The sequence below is a fragment of the Pezoporus wallicus genome, unplaced genomic scaffold, assembly GCF_028554395.1.
Source record: "Pezoporus wallicus isolate ANWC-B61680 ecotype Strahan unplaced genomic scaffold, APGP_CSIRO_Pwel_v1 contig_6382, whole genome shotgun sequence".
Lineage (NCBI taxonomy): Eukaryota > Metazoa > Chordata > Aves > Psittaciformes > Psittacidae > Pezoporus > Pezoporus wallicus.
The window spans coordinates 3,123,802-3,140,886 of record NW_026638015.1 but is presented as its reverse complement, the minus strand read 5'-3'; the positions used below and the strand labels follow the sequence as shown (position 1 = coordinate 3,140,886).

At 43.2% G+C, this 17,085-nt stretch overlaps 1 protein-coding gene across 5 annotated transcripts in view; it reads left to right on the top strand.

The window, feature by feature from the left end:
* SHANK2 (SH3 and multiple ankyrin repeat domains 2) overlaps window positions 1-17,085 on the top strand; it is a 359,601-nt gene that overhangs the window by 123,547 nt on the left and 218,969 nt on the right. For 4 of the 5 annotated variants that reach the window (XM_057408748.1, XM_057408747.1, XM_057408746.1 and 1 more), the window contains 2 exons: window positions 7,251-7,560; window positions 12,067-12,236. In XM_057408748.1, coding sequence (XP_057264731.1) covers window positions 7,251-7,560; window positions 12,067-12,236 — 480 coding nt within the window. Of the gene's footprint in view, window positions 1-3,656; window positions 3,786-7,250; window positions 7,561-12,066; window positions 12,237-17,085 lie in introns of those variants that run through there. The other variant, XM_057408749.1, reaches the window with a different exon arrangement.

Below are 17,085 nucleotides of genomic sequence, written 5' to 3'. Positions count from 1 at the left end.
CTGACCTCTCTCTGTAAGGTTCTTCATGATCGTTAGATCATGGATGCTAATGGCTTGGGGGTTATGTTATTGCTGTGCGTTAGTATGCTCAAATTATTAGTGTTTGTCCTAGCTAATAATGTCAAACCTAACATTGTGAGGCAGGAAAAGGTGGAAACTGCTGGAGTATTTTCCTTCTTAACTTCCCAACGCTGCAGATTTTAAGACTTCAGTTAAAAGAAACAAATTCTACTAAGCTATTAGTGAAAATCAGAAAAAAAAACCCAAAACTGCAGCTGAAAATAGTTGACTGTCTTCCTTGACTGTCATATTTTCCAGTCGTACAATAGCATTTATAGCACTGGGCTCTGCCATGAGGAAGAAATTCTGTTTCCTGCACTGGGGAAAAGACAGACACTTCAGTGGTATAAAGCGCTCACTCGTCAGGTGATGTCTCTGCTGGTGTGGATTGGAAAGAGTTCCCACAATTGCCACGAAACTCGATCATTTCCAGTGACTTTAATATTTTTTATGTTTTTCTAGCCCTGATTGGAATCCTCTGGATGATGAAATGCTACAGCTCTGGCAAGAATCTAATAAAAATACCCCCTGGGATTGATTTTGATTGACTACACTTGCCTGTCTGCTCTTATTTTCCTGTATATGGTCAGACATGAATGAGCACAACTGATTTAACCCTTTCCTCACCTCCCTGCTGTGGTTAGGTGCTTGAGCTATCGTTATTTTCAAACACTGACACCAATATAAAGGAAGAGGCAGTCTGAGGATTCAACTCCAAGGTTTCTGCACCTGGGTCACCTTCTCAATAAAACAGGATGTTCTGCTTGGAGAAACAGGAGCAACGCTGGGCTTCCATCTCTTTGTAGATAGTTACTGCGTAGAGCCAGTATGTGATTTTCTGTGGATGTGTTCTGGTTACTGAAGCACAGACAAAGAGGCAATGATTTTCTTCCTTCCCTGGGGGCATAACAGGTAATTTTCCTCTTGAAATATACAGGGGTGGACTTTGCTAAAAGTAAAGAACACCAGCAAGCACTTGCCTGACTTTTATAAAGGGTTCTCTTAGCCTAATCAGTAAGCAGAAATTAAGATGAAAATCACTTCCCTGAGCATTTCAGGAACTACCACTGTAAAACCCACTGCTGTCAGTCTCTGTTTGCCTATCGAAGCAGGAGTGCTAACAGGTATTAGACTAGATATTAGGAAAATTAGATAGAATTAGATATTAGGAAGAAGCTCTTCTGTGTGAGGGTGCTGAGGTGCTGGCACAGGGTGCCCAGAGAGGCTGTGGCTGCCCCATCCCTGGCAGTGTTCAAGGCCAGGTTGGACACAGGGGCTTGGAGCACCCTGCTCTAGTGGAGGGTGTCCCTGCCCATGGCAGGGGGTTGGAACTGGATGAGCTTTAAGGTCCGTTCCAACCCAAACCATTCTGTGATTCTATAATACTGAGGTTTTCACTCAGAATTCATGAGCCCTTACCGTTGGCTAAGTTTAGTTAGAAAGTACTGTGGAAATATAAAATATTATTTATAATTATAGTTCCTTTGTCATTTGTGGCTCCAAACATAATCAGGGGATTGAATGACTATAGTAGAAAAAGCAGTACACAGAAGCTTATAGTTCAAATTAGTGGCACGTGGTTCTTGCATAGCAGTTCCTCTTCTGGAACCTATATTGATTCTTCTAAATGCACTAAATGAATTCTAAATGAATTTTAAAGTTAGTGACTGACAGTTCAAAGCTATTCTTTGGAAAGATTTGTATCTTTTCAAAGTGAAGAAGGAAATTCTTCCTGTCAAATAAAGATGTTTAGTGATGCACATGTGCTGCATCCAGCAGTTCCTCTGGTAAGATTTCCACCTGCTAAGAACAGATACTTTTAAGAATAAATTGAACCAAAGGAGAAAATTATATTATTGAAGAGATAGATTCCTTTCTTGGTAAGTTAATAATGATATAAACACTGCAATGTTAAGTAAAGTTGAAACTATTAAATTTGTGCTTACTAATCCTTTTCAGTGTTCTGCGAAATAAGAGATCGTTATGTACAGAGAAGTTAAATCTGTTCAAGTCAATGCATTCAGTCCATTTTCTGTCTTTCTTGAAGCAGTTTTCTCAGTAAGAAAAAAGACCCAATTTTCAAAACAGATGCATTAGTGATCAGTGGTCATGTCTGAAATGGAATGAATGTTTATTAACTGCTCTACAGTTTATGCTCTCTGAAGGCAAGTTTTAAATGGAGGCTGCTCTCTCTCTTTTGAACAGTGAATTTCTCATTCTTTGGAATCTTTATATCTTACATTTATAACTAGTTATGCTTGAAATTTTGGTGATTGTTAGCACCTCCCCCTGCTTCCTATCAGCCTGTTTCAGTTACTTGCTCTTCCTCTGGGAGCATTTTGCACTGACTGGCATAGCTATCTATAGACATTTCTCTTCAGAATTAGTACTTTGAAACCTGCAGTGGCTCCATCATTGATTTTCTGGCATCTGCACTGAGTTTAATGAAAAGGCTTGGTCAAATTTTTGTACTTTTACAGAAAAAAGTGCAGTAAGAAATTGTGTTTTATTCCAGTGCAATAGAAGTGGAAAATAGGTGTATTTGTATCTTGTTTCAGACTGGAATATAGGCCATGTATGGATCTGCTGTTTAGAGGCAGTTTTGTCTCTGTTCTCAACGTAGTCATTGTGTGAAGCTGGGTGTGATTTGTACTTTTCCTCACATTGGTTCTTTGGAGCATTGCCGTGAGCAAGCTGATAAATAACAAACCCCCGATAAATAGCAGAAAAACAGGTAGCAAAAGGCAGATAGATAGCAAAAGGCAGATAGATGGCAAAAGGCAGATAGATGGCAAAAGGCAGATAGATGGCAAAAGGCAGATAGATGGCAAAAGGCAGATAGATGGCAAAAGGCAGATAGATGGCAAAAGGCAGATAGATGGCAAAAGGCAGATAGATGGCAAAAGGCAGATAGATGGCAAAAGGCAGATAGATGGCAAAAGGCAGATAGATGGCAAAAGGCAGATAGATGGCAAAAGGGAAATAGAGGAAAAAGGCAAATAAATAGCAAACCCCCCAATAAATAAGTGGCAGAAAGCAAAGAAATGGCAAGAAGCCTTTGTGCACTGAGTCAGCCTTTTCAAAGCTAGATGACTTGTACAGCAGCCCTCGCCTCTGCCCAGGTTTCCTTCCCCTGTTGCACCCTGTGGAGTGCTGCTGCAAACTCCTCTTCACCCCGGGCTCCCCCCTGCCCTTTGCAGAGTGGAATTTGGGGCCCCCCTCGGAGCATCCTCAGCCCGGCGCTGGCTCCCGCACAAAGGCAGCGCTCGCGGAAGCGCTCGCATCCTCTGCGAGGCTGTGGCGGTCGGTGGTGTTCACATGACTAATGCTGTGAAAGATAGCAGGGTTTTTTGTAAGGTTCTTTCTATTTTTTTTGAGCAGCTCCAGTCTATGCACAGTTGGCTCCCAGCTGACAGACAGAATGTGGGGTGGGCTTTGTCACCAGAACGCTGGGTACCGCATGCCCAGCTATGCTCGCAATTACACAGTGCCCGGAAACCTGCTGCTTATGTCAGGGTGCAGGCAGCCTGAACACATAGAAACTGGGTAGCTTGATTCAGAGATTTTTATTATTTTTATATTTTTGTTGTTGGATTTTGTTTTGTTTTTTTTTGGGTTTTTTTTGCCTCTTTTCTTCCCAGCCAAGGTTATATAATGAGGGGATTGCTGCTAAAGTAAAAAGGGAAAAATGAAGTCTTTGTTAAATGCCTTCACAAAGAAAGAAGGTAAGCAATGAAAGCAGAACACTTTGATGTTTCAGACCGGTGTTTTCTTGTGTACATTGAATATGATGGGCTTAGTGACTCTGTAATTAATCAATTCCTGCAGTTTCTTTATCAGAGTTATTTTATTTAGGCATTTAGGCAACTGGTTATTAAGGCTGGATGCGAGTTTATTCATTTTAGGTTTTTTCTCTGAAAAATCAAATAGTTCTAAAAGATGGGTTTGTTCCCTAAGAAATGCATTTGAAGACCCAGAAGGAATTTCCTAGGGGAATGTTGTCAGTGAATGGGGCTGAATTGCCCCTTCAGATGTATGAAGTGCCAGGAATAGAATTCTGAGAGCTGGAGGAAGGATTAAATGGTGCTTTTAGGGATGATAATTTTAAACTTTAGGAGCATGAAATGAGTTCAGGTGTTTTCATGTCCTTTTATATCAAGTGTTTTTCCCAAACAAGTTTTGTACCAGTTTATACTTCCAGTTCTGACCAGGGGGAAATATTAGGGGAAGACTGAGTCCAAAGGGGTTAAAGCGTGGACGTTTGCATTCCATCCTTCTGTGTTGTGGTTCTCTAATTGTGAAAATAATATCAATAATGGTTATAAGAAGCAGCTAAAAAAATATCCACCCACTTAGAGTTTGCAGATTGCTGGGGAAAAGAAACAGTTGGGGAGAATATTAATCACTTTAAGCACGGAAATGCTTATTTTTAACTCTTTCTATAAAAGATTTGTGTTAGACACACGTCAATTGGTGTAATTAGTCAGCCCCTTTCCAGGTTATTTTCTGTAGTAAAGGCTAATTTTGCTTGTGGTTCTCTCATTAAGAACAGAACATTAATAGCAAAGGGGAAGATAACTCCTACATGGCGATATAAAATCCTTCTCATGTACATAAGGGAAAAAGAGTTAATGTGGCACCTGGAGAGTGTGGATACGTGCAAAAGAGACCCTGTTTTTCCAGTAGGAATGAATGTGCCAGTTTTGTGTGTTCTGAAATGTGTCCGTGTAAAGGTGTTCAGCAGTTCTCTGTCCTGTCACTGTGCCCCAGCATCGTGCCCTGTGTGCTCCCTCCCTCTTCTTCTGGAAGATATCCCACCAGCCTCACCAAAGTTGCAGTAAAAACCCCCAAATGTTGGCATTATTTAGTTTTATCAATCTGTGACTGCACAAGTGGGCAATGTGCTTGGAGTGTTACCTGTTCACATTCATGAGAGATTCAGATCCAGGGGTCAGAGCCAGTTTTGACTGAAGTCCAAGCTAAACTTTGGTGACCTGAAGAGAGCAGCATGAGACCCTCAGGTAGCAAAATGATGTGCAGAACATTCCCTCTATTCAGTTCAGTGTGCTTTCTCCTCGACTGAAATTACAGTAGCTCTCCTGCTTTATTGTACCTGGGAGAGATCCCCTGTCTTCAGTGAAGTAATTCTGGGAGTCATATTCCGAATGTCAGAGCTACAGGGATGCACAGATGGCACGTCTGTGACATGTACATCAGTGCAGAGGGTCTGTGTATGTTAATTTTGGAAGTAAGTGCTGTGAGTTCTCCTTAAGTTAGTGCTAACCGGGGCTGTCACTGTGACCTGTGAAGCACCAGGGTCCTTTCCGTGGCACACTCCGCTGCTTTGAAACCTAAATGAATAACAAAGAACTTGGAATATCCTGAAAATGATACAGTTTCTGCCAGTTTCTAGCACCAATATTGGACTTTATCCTCTGTAACAGCTTTTAAAGACGACTTCCCTTATTTCAGCCTTGTTTCAAATGAATGGAAATGAATTGAAAGCCCTTTCTCTCTACGCACTCTGTTCTCTTGCTCAGTCGGTCTGATGTTGTTGAGCTATTTACTAGAGAAAGTTACAGCTCATTAGAAATACCAAAGTTGTTAATTTAAAGTATTCAGCATCACAGTTAATCCTAAACCGATTCTGGTGAAAACGACATAAACCGTTCTTCTCCTTGCGCTCCCATCTTTATTTTCTGTTAGGAATATGCTTTCAGTTTTGCTCTGAAACCTGAAGTGTTGGTGCGTTCTCTCAATTAAAGGCTGTATTTCAAGGCAGGACAGATTGACTCCTATGTATACTCATATTTCTGTGAGTTTATTTACTTGCTCAGTATGGCAGACATTCTTACTGCGGTTTTTGTGTGGTTTTGAAAGGTATTGAATGCGTAGACATTCCTGGCACAGTATAAATGGCACTTTAGACATGTAGGATGATATTTTGTGGGGCTTCTTTCCCAATTGAAATAGGTTTTTTTTTTCTTCCCCTGACAATTACAACAGCTCAATGAAGTCCTCAGAATAATGCCAGCCTGCCTTTTGTTAGTTATACAACTGTGGCTGTTCAGATGTAAATATGTGCACTTTGGATCAAATCCTGAAATAAATTGATGAGAGTAGTTGCATGAATGGGGACCGGAGCAAGAATGAGTTGTCAGGGTCAGCTCCTTTATTCCCTTATAATATGGGTGGGAAATGCTGTTGCATCTGGGGATAACTGTGTGCCTCTTATAAGGAAATTTGCCTTTGAAGTTGCACTTGGAGCTGACTGACCCATTACAGTGAGAAAAGGGAGAACTGGAGAGCATAATGTCTACTTGTAATAGTCTTGTGTGACTGCAGCACTGTACCAGTAATGCTGAGGAAAGAATGGGCCCTCTGGTTTTGTAGCAGATTCTTATTGCCCTTGCTTTTGTTTTCTGTTATGACTGTTTCATTAACCAGTATATAGCAGCCTGTGGATACAGTCATGTTCTCTTTGGGACACGGCATGTGACAGAGTGAGTGTATTACCCTGGGGTAATATGTTCTATATACAATAGTAATAGAGGCAGTAGAAATGCCTAGATTAGAAAGAACAGGATACCTGGGGATTACAGCAGTGTAATAGAGTTCTGCCAGGAGAAAAATCTCTGTCCTCAATTTTTAACCTGGAGGATGAGGGTAAGGTGACTGTTAACGCTACAGATTTCAGGTTGGGCTAAAAACTAAAGCATCCCTAAACTTGGGATGGAAAGAAATCCTCCCAGTTTGGGTGCCAGTGGGAGAAGGAAGTTAGAAGTTCACACATAGAATCATACATGCAGCCCTGCTCTGTAGATGTTCCTGTTCTGTACCAGGTTTCCTGATTGAATATGACAACATAGCACAAATACGAACTTCGTGAGACTCAAACTTGGCCATAATGAGGTGTTTCCTCTTTCCTAGGCCATAGTTCAGACTATTTAGCAGACTTACGCTGCTGGTGTCAACTGGCTATTCATTAAAGCCAGTGAACAGGTTGACATTGCTCAGTTGTTTTGGGGTTTAATGATGTTATAATGAATTCGATTAGCTATGCAGGCAAGGTGGATTTCTGTCTTTGCAGAAGAAACAATGCCATCTGTTGCTAAATCTTTTTATAGGAGGTAAACATACATGAATGGTGAAATCATCTGTGATTACCCTGGGTGTCTTTCTTTACACAGTGCCCTTTAGAGAGGCTCCCACCTACTCAAACAGAAGGCGGAGACCTCCGAGCACCTTAGCAGCGCCTCGGATCTTGCTTCGTTCCAACAGTGACAACAACCTGAACATCAACAACCTCCCTGAGTGGTCAGCCTCCTCCTCTGCTTCTTCACACCGCAGCCTTTCACCTCATCTACTTCAACAGATGCAGAATAATCCTAATGGAACTGTAAAAACTGTGGGGAGTTACACTCCATCCTCCCGGAGCCGCTCGCCATCCCTGAACAGGCTGGGAGAGGATGCCAAACGGCAGCAGCACAGGCACATCAGGTGTGTTTTGGACTGTTTGCACAGCATGACATATCCCTAAGGTCATCACTGCCATGTTCTTTTATGCAGCCTTTAAAGTTCAGCAAAGCTCAGCAGTGACTTAACACTGAGTTTGCACCTCCAAATCAAGGTGCTGGTTCTCAGGATCTTTTAATCATTGAAATATTGAGTGTATTTAACAGCAAAGTAAAATGTTTCTGAGATACTTGGTCCCTTCATGAAACTATTGGTCATGCCAGAAACCTGTGTTGGAGCAGCTCGTGGGTGGTGAAGCAGAGACAGTTTCTCTCTTTTGTAGATGTGTGCTGAACCAAGGAGTAAAATAGAGGGAATAACTGGGGGGGAATAAGTGAGGCTGTGTAGGAGGCTGGCTGAGAGCAATGGGGGTTTCTTGAGATGCTGCTGCTAGATGTCATGGGCTTCTTTCATGATTATCCTTGCTGCAGGGTTTCGTGTTCCCTGTGACTTTGCTGCTTTTCCTTTCCTCTTGAATTGCAAGTGTGATTCAGCAGGCACTCTGCAAATACCCTGCAGCTATGTCCCACTGGAAAGCAAATCCTGAATAATTAGAGTGCTGTAGGTATTGCAAGCAATATGATAAACCAGAGGATCGTCTCTAAGCTTTCATCACAAACGTGGGCTTCAGCTTTGTGAAGCTACTGCCCTGTGAATAGGCAATTACAGGTTCACTTCAAGGAGGACTCAGGAACTGCATGTCAGGTGTGCAAGTGATGGAGCTGCACCAGGACAAGGGGGTGAAGCACAGTGCAGAAATGAAGGAAGGCAGAGCTGAGTACTGACAGCTTGAATAGTTTGACCAAATACGTCTAATTCACTGTTCACTTATCTGGCCTTGCCTCTCCTGTTCCCTAATATCAAAACCCATCCACTGTTCAGAGCAGGGAAGGACATGAGAATTGTTAAGAAAAGCAGGCGTTTGTTTCTGTTTGTCATTTGTAGGTGTAATGGATCTTTAGCTGGGTTTTCAGTTCAGTAAAACAAAACGTCAAGAAGCTGAAGCTGTCGCCTATTACCTTGCACATTCTTCTTCTCTCCTTGGCTGCAGGCACCCAAACTGACAAGCAGTATTTGTGACAGGAACAATACTGCTGGAGAGTGGAAACATGGTGCTTTGTGAAAAAATAGTTGTCTGAAATGTAAGAATCACTGGGAGGAACAGGAACCAAATTGCTTATGCCAGTGGTGTCGTGCAGGAGAGCAAAATTCAGTGCCTTAAGGGGACCTGCAGGAAATCTGGAGGGGGTCATTTTACAAGGGCCCGCAGGGACAGGACAAGGTGGAATGGCTTTAACCTGACAGAGGGGAGATACACATGAGATCTCAGGAAACAAATTCTTCCCTGTGAGGGTGCTGAGGCGCTGGCACAGGGTGTCCAGAGAAGCTGTGGCTGCCCCATCCCTGGCAGTGTTCAAGGCCAGGTTGGACACAGGGGCTTGGAGCAAGCTGCTCTAGTGGAAGGTGTCCCTGCCCGTGGCAGGGGATTGGAGCTGGATGAGCTTTAAGGTCCTATCCAGCACAAACTGCTGTGTGATTCTATGAAACTCGCCTTACTTTGTTGTATGTTACAATAAGGGCAAAATCTCATTGGGATATAATTTGGATGACACTTCCTCACAGAGAGCTGTATCGGCTTAAAACCAGTTTATAATGAGGCTTTGCTTAGGTGAGGAGGTTGCCCCGGGGATGCTTCTCAGAGAATGAGTGCCCTCACATTCGCCTGGATGCTGTTGATGCCACCAGTGGGAGGGTTTACTTAGAGTCAATGATTATTTTAGCTGGAAAAGATAAAAAGTGCTTTTTCATCAGTATTCCTGGGATAACACACTTGCAGATCCTTGAAGTATAAACAGCCCTTTGAGATGGCAGGAACAATTAAATTACTTTGGAATAAGCAACCATTTATTTGCTTTGACTTTATTCAGCCACTTCCCTCTTCCCTTTCTGAAAGCACATCATTTTGTAAAGTAGCCCAAATGATAGTGGAAACCAGTTTAATGCCTGAAATTTGGTGGAAGTAACATTCTGGTCTTTCTCTTAGTGCATCAATATCACAGCTACTTAAAGTGCCACCCAGCTGCAGAGTTTCATATGCATCATCAAGACTTGTTTCAGAGCTGTCCAGACTATGTGCAAGTAGCGAGAAGAGAGCTAGAGGCTCTCTAAGGACAACTAAAAGGGTTTTATATACCATTTTTCCTGCAAGCAATGCCTTTTCCTGCCCCAGGCCTGTTTTGAAGTCAAGAATGGCACCCTGCAGGACACTTTGCTCACAGCTTTTGTTTAACTCTATGACCACCTACTTACTGTCAGCGAAATGTGGGGATTGTTGCTGTCTCTGATTATTATTAGCAAATAATATATTCACCATGAAGCTGTTTCTCCCCTTAGGGATGAAAAAGCCTTTTTTGACATAGGAATAAGTGGGTTCTGGAGCAGAAGCAGCCATCAAGTTAATAGTGTGATGAAGGGTTAATGAGGTCTGTAGGGTTGACATTGTGGAAAGGGGCTTGAAAGTGATGCTGAAAGGGGTTCATGTGAGGTTTACAGCCTCTGTGGCTTGGATATTGATTTTGGACCAAACTGGTGGTGTGGGAAGCTGGCACCCTTCCTGTGGGATTTGTCACTGTGATGAGTGAAAGGAGGTGCCAGCCCAGCCGCAGTCGGGGCTGAGCCATCAAGGACAGCCACCTTCTGGGTGAGAGAGAAACAGCCACACATCTGAAACCTCCGCATCCTCCTCCTGCTGCTTCATGGTATGGGACTTGCTGGGCTGGGAGCCCAAGTTGGGGACAAGGTGGGAGAGGAAAGATCTTTTATTTTGAAGAAGTCATCTATGCCACGGTGCAGCCCTGATCTCCATTAGCAAACTGTCTCCGGAGAAATTCTGCCTTTGGTGTGAAGGTTAAATGTACCATTTCCCCCTCCCCTTTCCCAGAGAGAAAATGCATGTATCTTCTAGGACAGGAGTTAAAGAAAATGTTGGGACATAACTGTGAATAGCTGCTACCTGGCTGCTGCCAGGCTAGGGAGAAAATAAAGCTTGCTAGAAGTGGAAATCAGGTGTGTAGCAGCAGTTTATAGATCTGGATTCTTTTGTGGTGATGACTGTTTCTTCACTTAAAAGGAGAAGGGGATGGAGCAAAAGAACTGAAACCCAAACATCATCTTTTCCTGTCTTCCTTTAAACAACTGTGAGAGTCGGCTGAGGTTTCTGATGCAGACTCCATCCCAGACATGCAACCAGAGCCCGCTTTTAAACTCTTTATTAGAACCTGTTCACAATGTAGAAGAACAGAACACCAAGGTGAAAAGAGGATGCTATTCCAAATGGTAAAGAAGTTACTGCAAGAACGTGGAAGTGTTCCTCATATGGAATACCCACTGTGTTTGGGTTTTTTTTTACCAGACAACTTCTTTACCGATAGTGAGAGCCTTATTGACTCCTATTTTGGTAGGAGTTTGGTTAAAAACAAGGGCAAAACCAAGTAAACATGTATTTAATTTTGATTATTGCTATAAGCAGTAAGTTTGAGACATTTTCTTTCCCCTTACAAGGAAGTTAAGTGGAGTGTTACAGTGCTAGATCATCATTAGATAATTTTCTTCCTTTGGTACCCTGTGTTTTTCCTATAAATCTTTATGAATATTCTTCTTTCTCATTAATGTTTTCTGTTTCTAGACTTCCTGTGTAAGACCCCAAGTGGTATCTCCTATAGGTTTGCACCCTCTTTAATATTTGCCTTTCTCTTTTTGTGTATTTTTGATGGTTCAGTCATTGTCTGGAGGTTTATTAATGATCTTACGCATTGTTCACTGGCTTTATACACCGTAAGCACATTGTGTGCTGGTTGATGACCTAGGGCTTCTGTGGGCATACCGTGCTGAAGTCATTGGGACAGCTGTTGATTGCCATCAGTAGGGAATGATTTTTTGGAAGATATGTTAGGCATAAGAACCATGTTTTGTGCAGACCTAAAACTGAGCTCTAGGCCTTGGAGTGACTAAGTAACTCGATTATTCAGTCCCTTTAGATAATAATTCAATTGTGTTGATTGCCCAATTAACATTACAGTGTTACAGAGATGGCCATTCCCAAGAGTAACTGTAAATACTGATGTTTTAAAGTCTTTCTGACAAATTGTGATGCTTTTAATGTATGCTTTACATATCAATTTTAAACTTCATCAGGGTCTGTGAATGTGCAAATGTCATTTGCAGAGAAACTAAAAACTTCAGTGTCATGCGTTTTCTTTTCCAGGCCATCATGGTCAGATAAATATTGATCCTGTTTCCTACTGAAAGATTTCAACCATTAAAAGGACATGTTTAGGATGAAAAATGTGTGTTTTTCCTGCAGGGTTAGATGTCTTACTGGAAGACAATTATGTTAGTCACTGCTTAATTTAATCCTGCTAATGTGATGGTAAGTTATTGACTTTGCCTGTTTTAAATACCCAGTTAATGTGTTTTCATTTCTATTTCCAGTGCCGTTTACAGTCCTAGTGCCAACAAGGATACTCTGTCTGCCTTGGATTATCAGGGTCCAAAACGCAAGCTTTACAGTGCTGTACCTGGAAGACTTTTTATTGTCGTTAAGCCATATCAACCTCAAGGGGAAGGGGAAATTCATCTGCACAAAGGAGACAGAGTCAAAGGTGAGTACATAATGAATTTTGAAGAACCATTTTCTTCTGCTAGATGCAGATTTTCCCTTAAATTTCTATTTTAGGAGGGAAATCTGTTTCGTAAAGGTGCTGTTATGCATTTGTTTCTTTGCAGGGTATTTGTTCCTAGATCTATTTTGTAACCAGTTCATATTTAGCTACTTCTTCCACTGTAAATGACTTCCAAATACTACTAAAATTCAGCAATACGTGCAGTAATAGCAGCATTGTCTTTCACACTAGAGCACGTAGTTTGCTTCTGTAGTCATTATAGAAAGACAACTCCAGGGCTTTAAAAGGTTGTAAACATGTCAGCTATCTGAGCAGCTCAGGAAGGAAACAGGGATAAGGTCAAGTCTTTTCAAGCCCTTTCCTCAAGGAACAATTTATTGGTTAAGTAGAAAAAGTCCCCTTGTGAGACTTCAGGTAAGTAGAAAGGAAGGACCTACAGTAAATATCTTGGGGTGGAAGTCTGGCAGTGCATGTATAATGTCTCTCCACTGGTGCACTTCCCAACTAAGAATATGCTAAAAGCAAGGACAGACTTTGTGTTATTATTTTGAAGACATTAAGTACAGGCAGGAATGGCTGAGAAAGTGGGCAGTGTGGCTTATGGGATTCACCTTCCGAGGGTGCATTACTACAGCTGTGGTTTTACACATCCAGGTACAACTGGTCAGGGAAGAAAAAGACTTTCTACTCAGTTCATACAAAACAAATATCAGTTATGAAATCAAATAAAAGGGAAAAAGTCAGTGTCCTAAATAAGTGTCAGGCAGCTGAAAATTTCCTTGCATCACAAACTACTTATCTTACAAAGTAAAACTTCAAATATAGAATTATAGCATAGTTAGGGTTGGAAAGGACCTTAAGATCATCCGGTTCCAACCCCCCTGCCATGGGCAGGGACACCTCACACAAGACCGGGACGTTCAGTGCTCTGTCCAGCCTGGCCTTGAACACTGCCGGGGGTGGAGCATTCACAACCTCCCTGGGCAACCCATTCCAGTGCCTCACCACCCTCACAGTAAAGAACTTCTTCCTTATATCTAACCTGAACTTCCCCTGGTTTAGTTTGAACCCATTTCCCCTTGTCCCATCACTACAGTCCCTAATGAAGAGTCCCTCCCCAGCATCCTTATAAGCTCCCTTCATCTCCTCCCTTGAGCCTGCAAACAGTAGTTGTTAAAAATGGGGAGCCATTAGAAGGGTATTTTGTGTTTTTATGTTTGGATGTGTCTGGTTCTGAAGTGCCTCTGGGTTTAATCATTGTTGTTAACTCAAGCTCTCGGGAAGTGTAGGACAGAAATCTGAAGAATGCTGCACTTAGAGATAAAACATACACAAGATTAATTTTAAATACAAGGATGCAGGAAGAAGGTGAAATGAAAGAGAGCTGGTGATGTCTGTAGGGATGAAAAGATAATTTTGCAGTTCTGGGAGATTGTGCCCTGATGACCTCCGGAGCAGTGATGATGATCTGAGGAAAATACAGCACAAGAACTTTTGGAAGAGTTCATATGAACGCTTCATAAAACATTATAGGAGTTCCCAATTAGTGGAAGTTATCTAAGCTAGAGTAGAAGCAGCCAAACAAAGCTTTGAGGTTATAGGTTTTCTTGGGAATGCCAAATACCAATTAAAATTCAAGTCTGAAAACGCAGAAGTCATCTTCAAATTCAGACAAAATAGACAGAGCTTTGCATGGGACCAGCTTTTGGAACCAGCTTTGCAACCATCCGGGATATCATGGAATCATAGAATGGTTTGGATTGGGATGGACTTTAAGATCATCCATTTCCAACCCCCTGCCATGGGCAGGGACACCTCGCACTAGACCATGTTGTCCCAAGGCTCTGTCCAACCTGGCCTTGAACACTGCCAGGGATGGAGCATTCACAACTTCTTTGGGCAACCCATTCCAGGGCCTCAACACCCTCAGAGTAAAGAACTTCTTTCTTATATCCAACATCCCCTGTTTCAGTTTAAACCCGTTCCCCTATATGAGACTAAATGCAAAAGGAGTAACACATAAGAGCACTTCATAAAAGCCTTGAGGTGTCAAAAGAATGGGTGCAGTCTGGAGAGGGGTAAAGCTACTTTAGGGGAAACTATCATGTAAAAATGTAAAACAAATTAAAAGCAAATTTGACCCGGGCAATTACAGAGCAGTCAGTCTCACCTCTGTGCCTGGCAAAATCTTGGAGCAGATTCTCCTGGATGCCATGCTAAGGCACATGAAAATCAACAAGGTGCTTGGTGACAGCCAGCATGGCTTCTCTAAGGGGAAATCCTGCCTGACCAATTTGGTGGCCTTCTATGATGGGGCTACAGAACTGATGGACAGGGGTAGAGCAGTTGATGTCATCTACCTGGACTTGTGTAAAGCGTTCAACACTGTCCCACACGACATCCTTGTCTCTAAATTGGAGAGACATCAATTTGATGGATGGACCACTCGGTGGATGAAGAACTGGCTGGATGGCCGCACACAAAGAGCTGTGGTCAATGGCTCAATGTCTGGCTGGAGACCAGTAACGAGTGGTGTCCCTCAGGGATCGGTGTTGGGACCGGTCTTGTTCAACATCTTCATCGCTGACATGGACAGTGGGATTGAGTGCGCCCTCAGCAAGTTTGGCGATGACACCAAGCTGTGTGGTTCGGTTGATACCCTGGAGGGAAGGAATGCCATCCAGAGGGACCTCGACACGCTTGTGAGGTGGGCTGATGCCAACCTCATGGAGTTTAACCATGCCAAGTGCAAGGTCCTACACCTGGGTGGGAGCAATCCCAGGCACAGCTACAGGTTGGGCAGAGAAGAGATTCAGAGCAGCCCTGTGGAGAAGGACTTGGGGGTGTTGGTGGATGAGAAAATGAACATGAGCCAGCTTCAGTGTGTGCTTGCAGCCCAGAAAGCCAACCGTATCCTGGGCTGCATCAAAAGGAGCGTGACCAGCAGGTCGAAGGAGGTGATCCTGCCCCTCTGCTCTGCTCTTGTGAGACCTCACCTGGAGCATTGTGTGCAGTTCTGGTGTCCTCAACATAAAAAGGACATGGAACTGTTGGAACAAGTCCAGAGGAGGCCACGAGGATGATCAGGGACTGGAGCACCTCCTGTATGAAGACAGGCTGAGAAAGTTGGGGCTGTTCAGGCTGGAGAAGAGAAGGCTGCGTGGAGACCTCATAGCAGCCTTCCAGTATCTGAAGGGGGCCTATAGGGATGCTGGAGAGGGGACTCTTCATTAGAGACTGTAGTGATAGGACAAGGGGTAAAAGGTTAAAACTTAAACAGGGGAAGTTTAGATTGGATATAAGGAGGAAGTTCTTTCCTGTGAGGGTGGTGAGGCACTGGAATGGGTTATCCAGGGAGGTTGTGAATGCTCCATCCCTGGCAGCGTTCAAGGCCAGGTTGGATGAGGCCTTGGGTGATATGATTTAGTGTAAGGTGTCCCTACCCACGGCAGGGGGGTTGGAACTGGATGATCTTAAGGTCCTTTCGAACCCTAGTTATTCTATGATTCTATGATCTTTTCATACCTTTACAAAAGAATACTGGCTCTTGGGTTAAAATCTGACGGCCCGGGGTGTTCCACATGGAGTTCTCACTGGAAGGGTGGAGGAACAGAACAGTAAAGAAAGGTGCTTGTTGGTCAGTTACAAGAAAATGAAGAAAACTTGCATATAGTGGGGGGAAAAAAGGTTTTTAAAAGGCCAGCCAGACCTCTGCTCATTTGTGATCCCAGCAAATTCAGCAACCCGGGAAGAGCTGCCAGCACCTACAAAGGGTGAAATGCTGGGGGTTGTGATTGGCACTAAATCGCTTCCTACACTGTGTGTGTTTACCAAGATCTAGGAGGTGCCAACACATAAAGGAGGAGTGTGGCTGAGCACCGTCATCTAGTTTTGTGAGACGTTGTACACGGTTGTGTTCAGTTCACTGGTTGGGTTTAATAATTACCAATGTTTTGGTTTGTGTAGAGGATGTAAGATTAAAATGGATTCTTGTCCCCACAATAAAACAATGGAGACTCCAGGCAGTTCTGGATTAAGACAAAGCAGAGAATGTGTTTCCTGACAAAAGAGGAAACAGTGCACCAGGTTGATGCTGAATTTTGTAGAGGCATTTGTTATCTGGCTGCTTGTTTAAATTAGAATTTGAGACTATTACATGCACAAATATCCCCAGAATAAAGGGTTAAAATTTCAGTCATAGAATAGAATCATAGAATGGTTTGGGTTGGAAAGGACCTTAAGATCATCCAGGTCCAATCCCCTGCCATGAGCAGGGATGCCTCACACTAGACCAGGACGCCAGGACACCCCATGCTCTGTCCAGCCCGGTCTTGAACACTGCCAGGGATGGAGCATTTACCACTTCCTTGGGCAACCTGTGCCAGTGCCTCAGCACCCTCGCAGTAAAGAATTTCTTCCTTGTATCTAACCTGAACTTCCCCTGTTTTAAGTTTTAACCCATTACCCCTTCTTCTATCACTACAGTCCCTAATGAAGAGTCCCTCCCCAGCATCCCTATAGGCCCCCTTCAGATGCTGGAAGGCTGCTCTGAGGTCTCCATGCAGCCTTCTCTTCTCCAGGCTGAACAGCCCCAACTTCCTCAGCCTGTCTTCATACAGGAGGTGCTGCTCCAGCCCCTGATCATCCTCATGGCCTCCTCTTGGACTTGCTCCATAATTGGGCGTGCTCCAGTTATGACAGTAACTGCAAAAAAACAATGCAAGAAGAAATTAATCCACTTCTCAACCACTTCTCAGATCTTCTTGTCATAGCATGATCTAAATTGAGACCTGTGATTTTTGTGGGGACACTAACCAATGAATGTCAA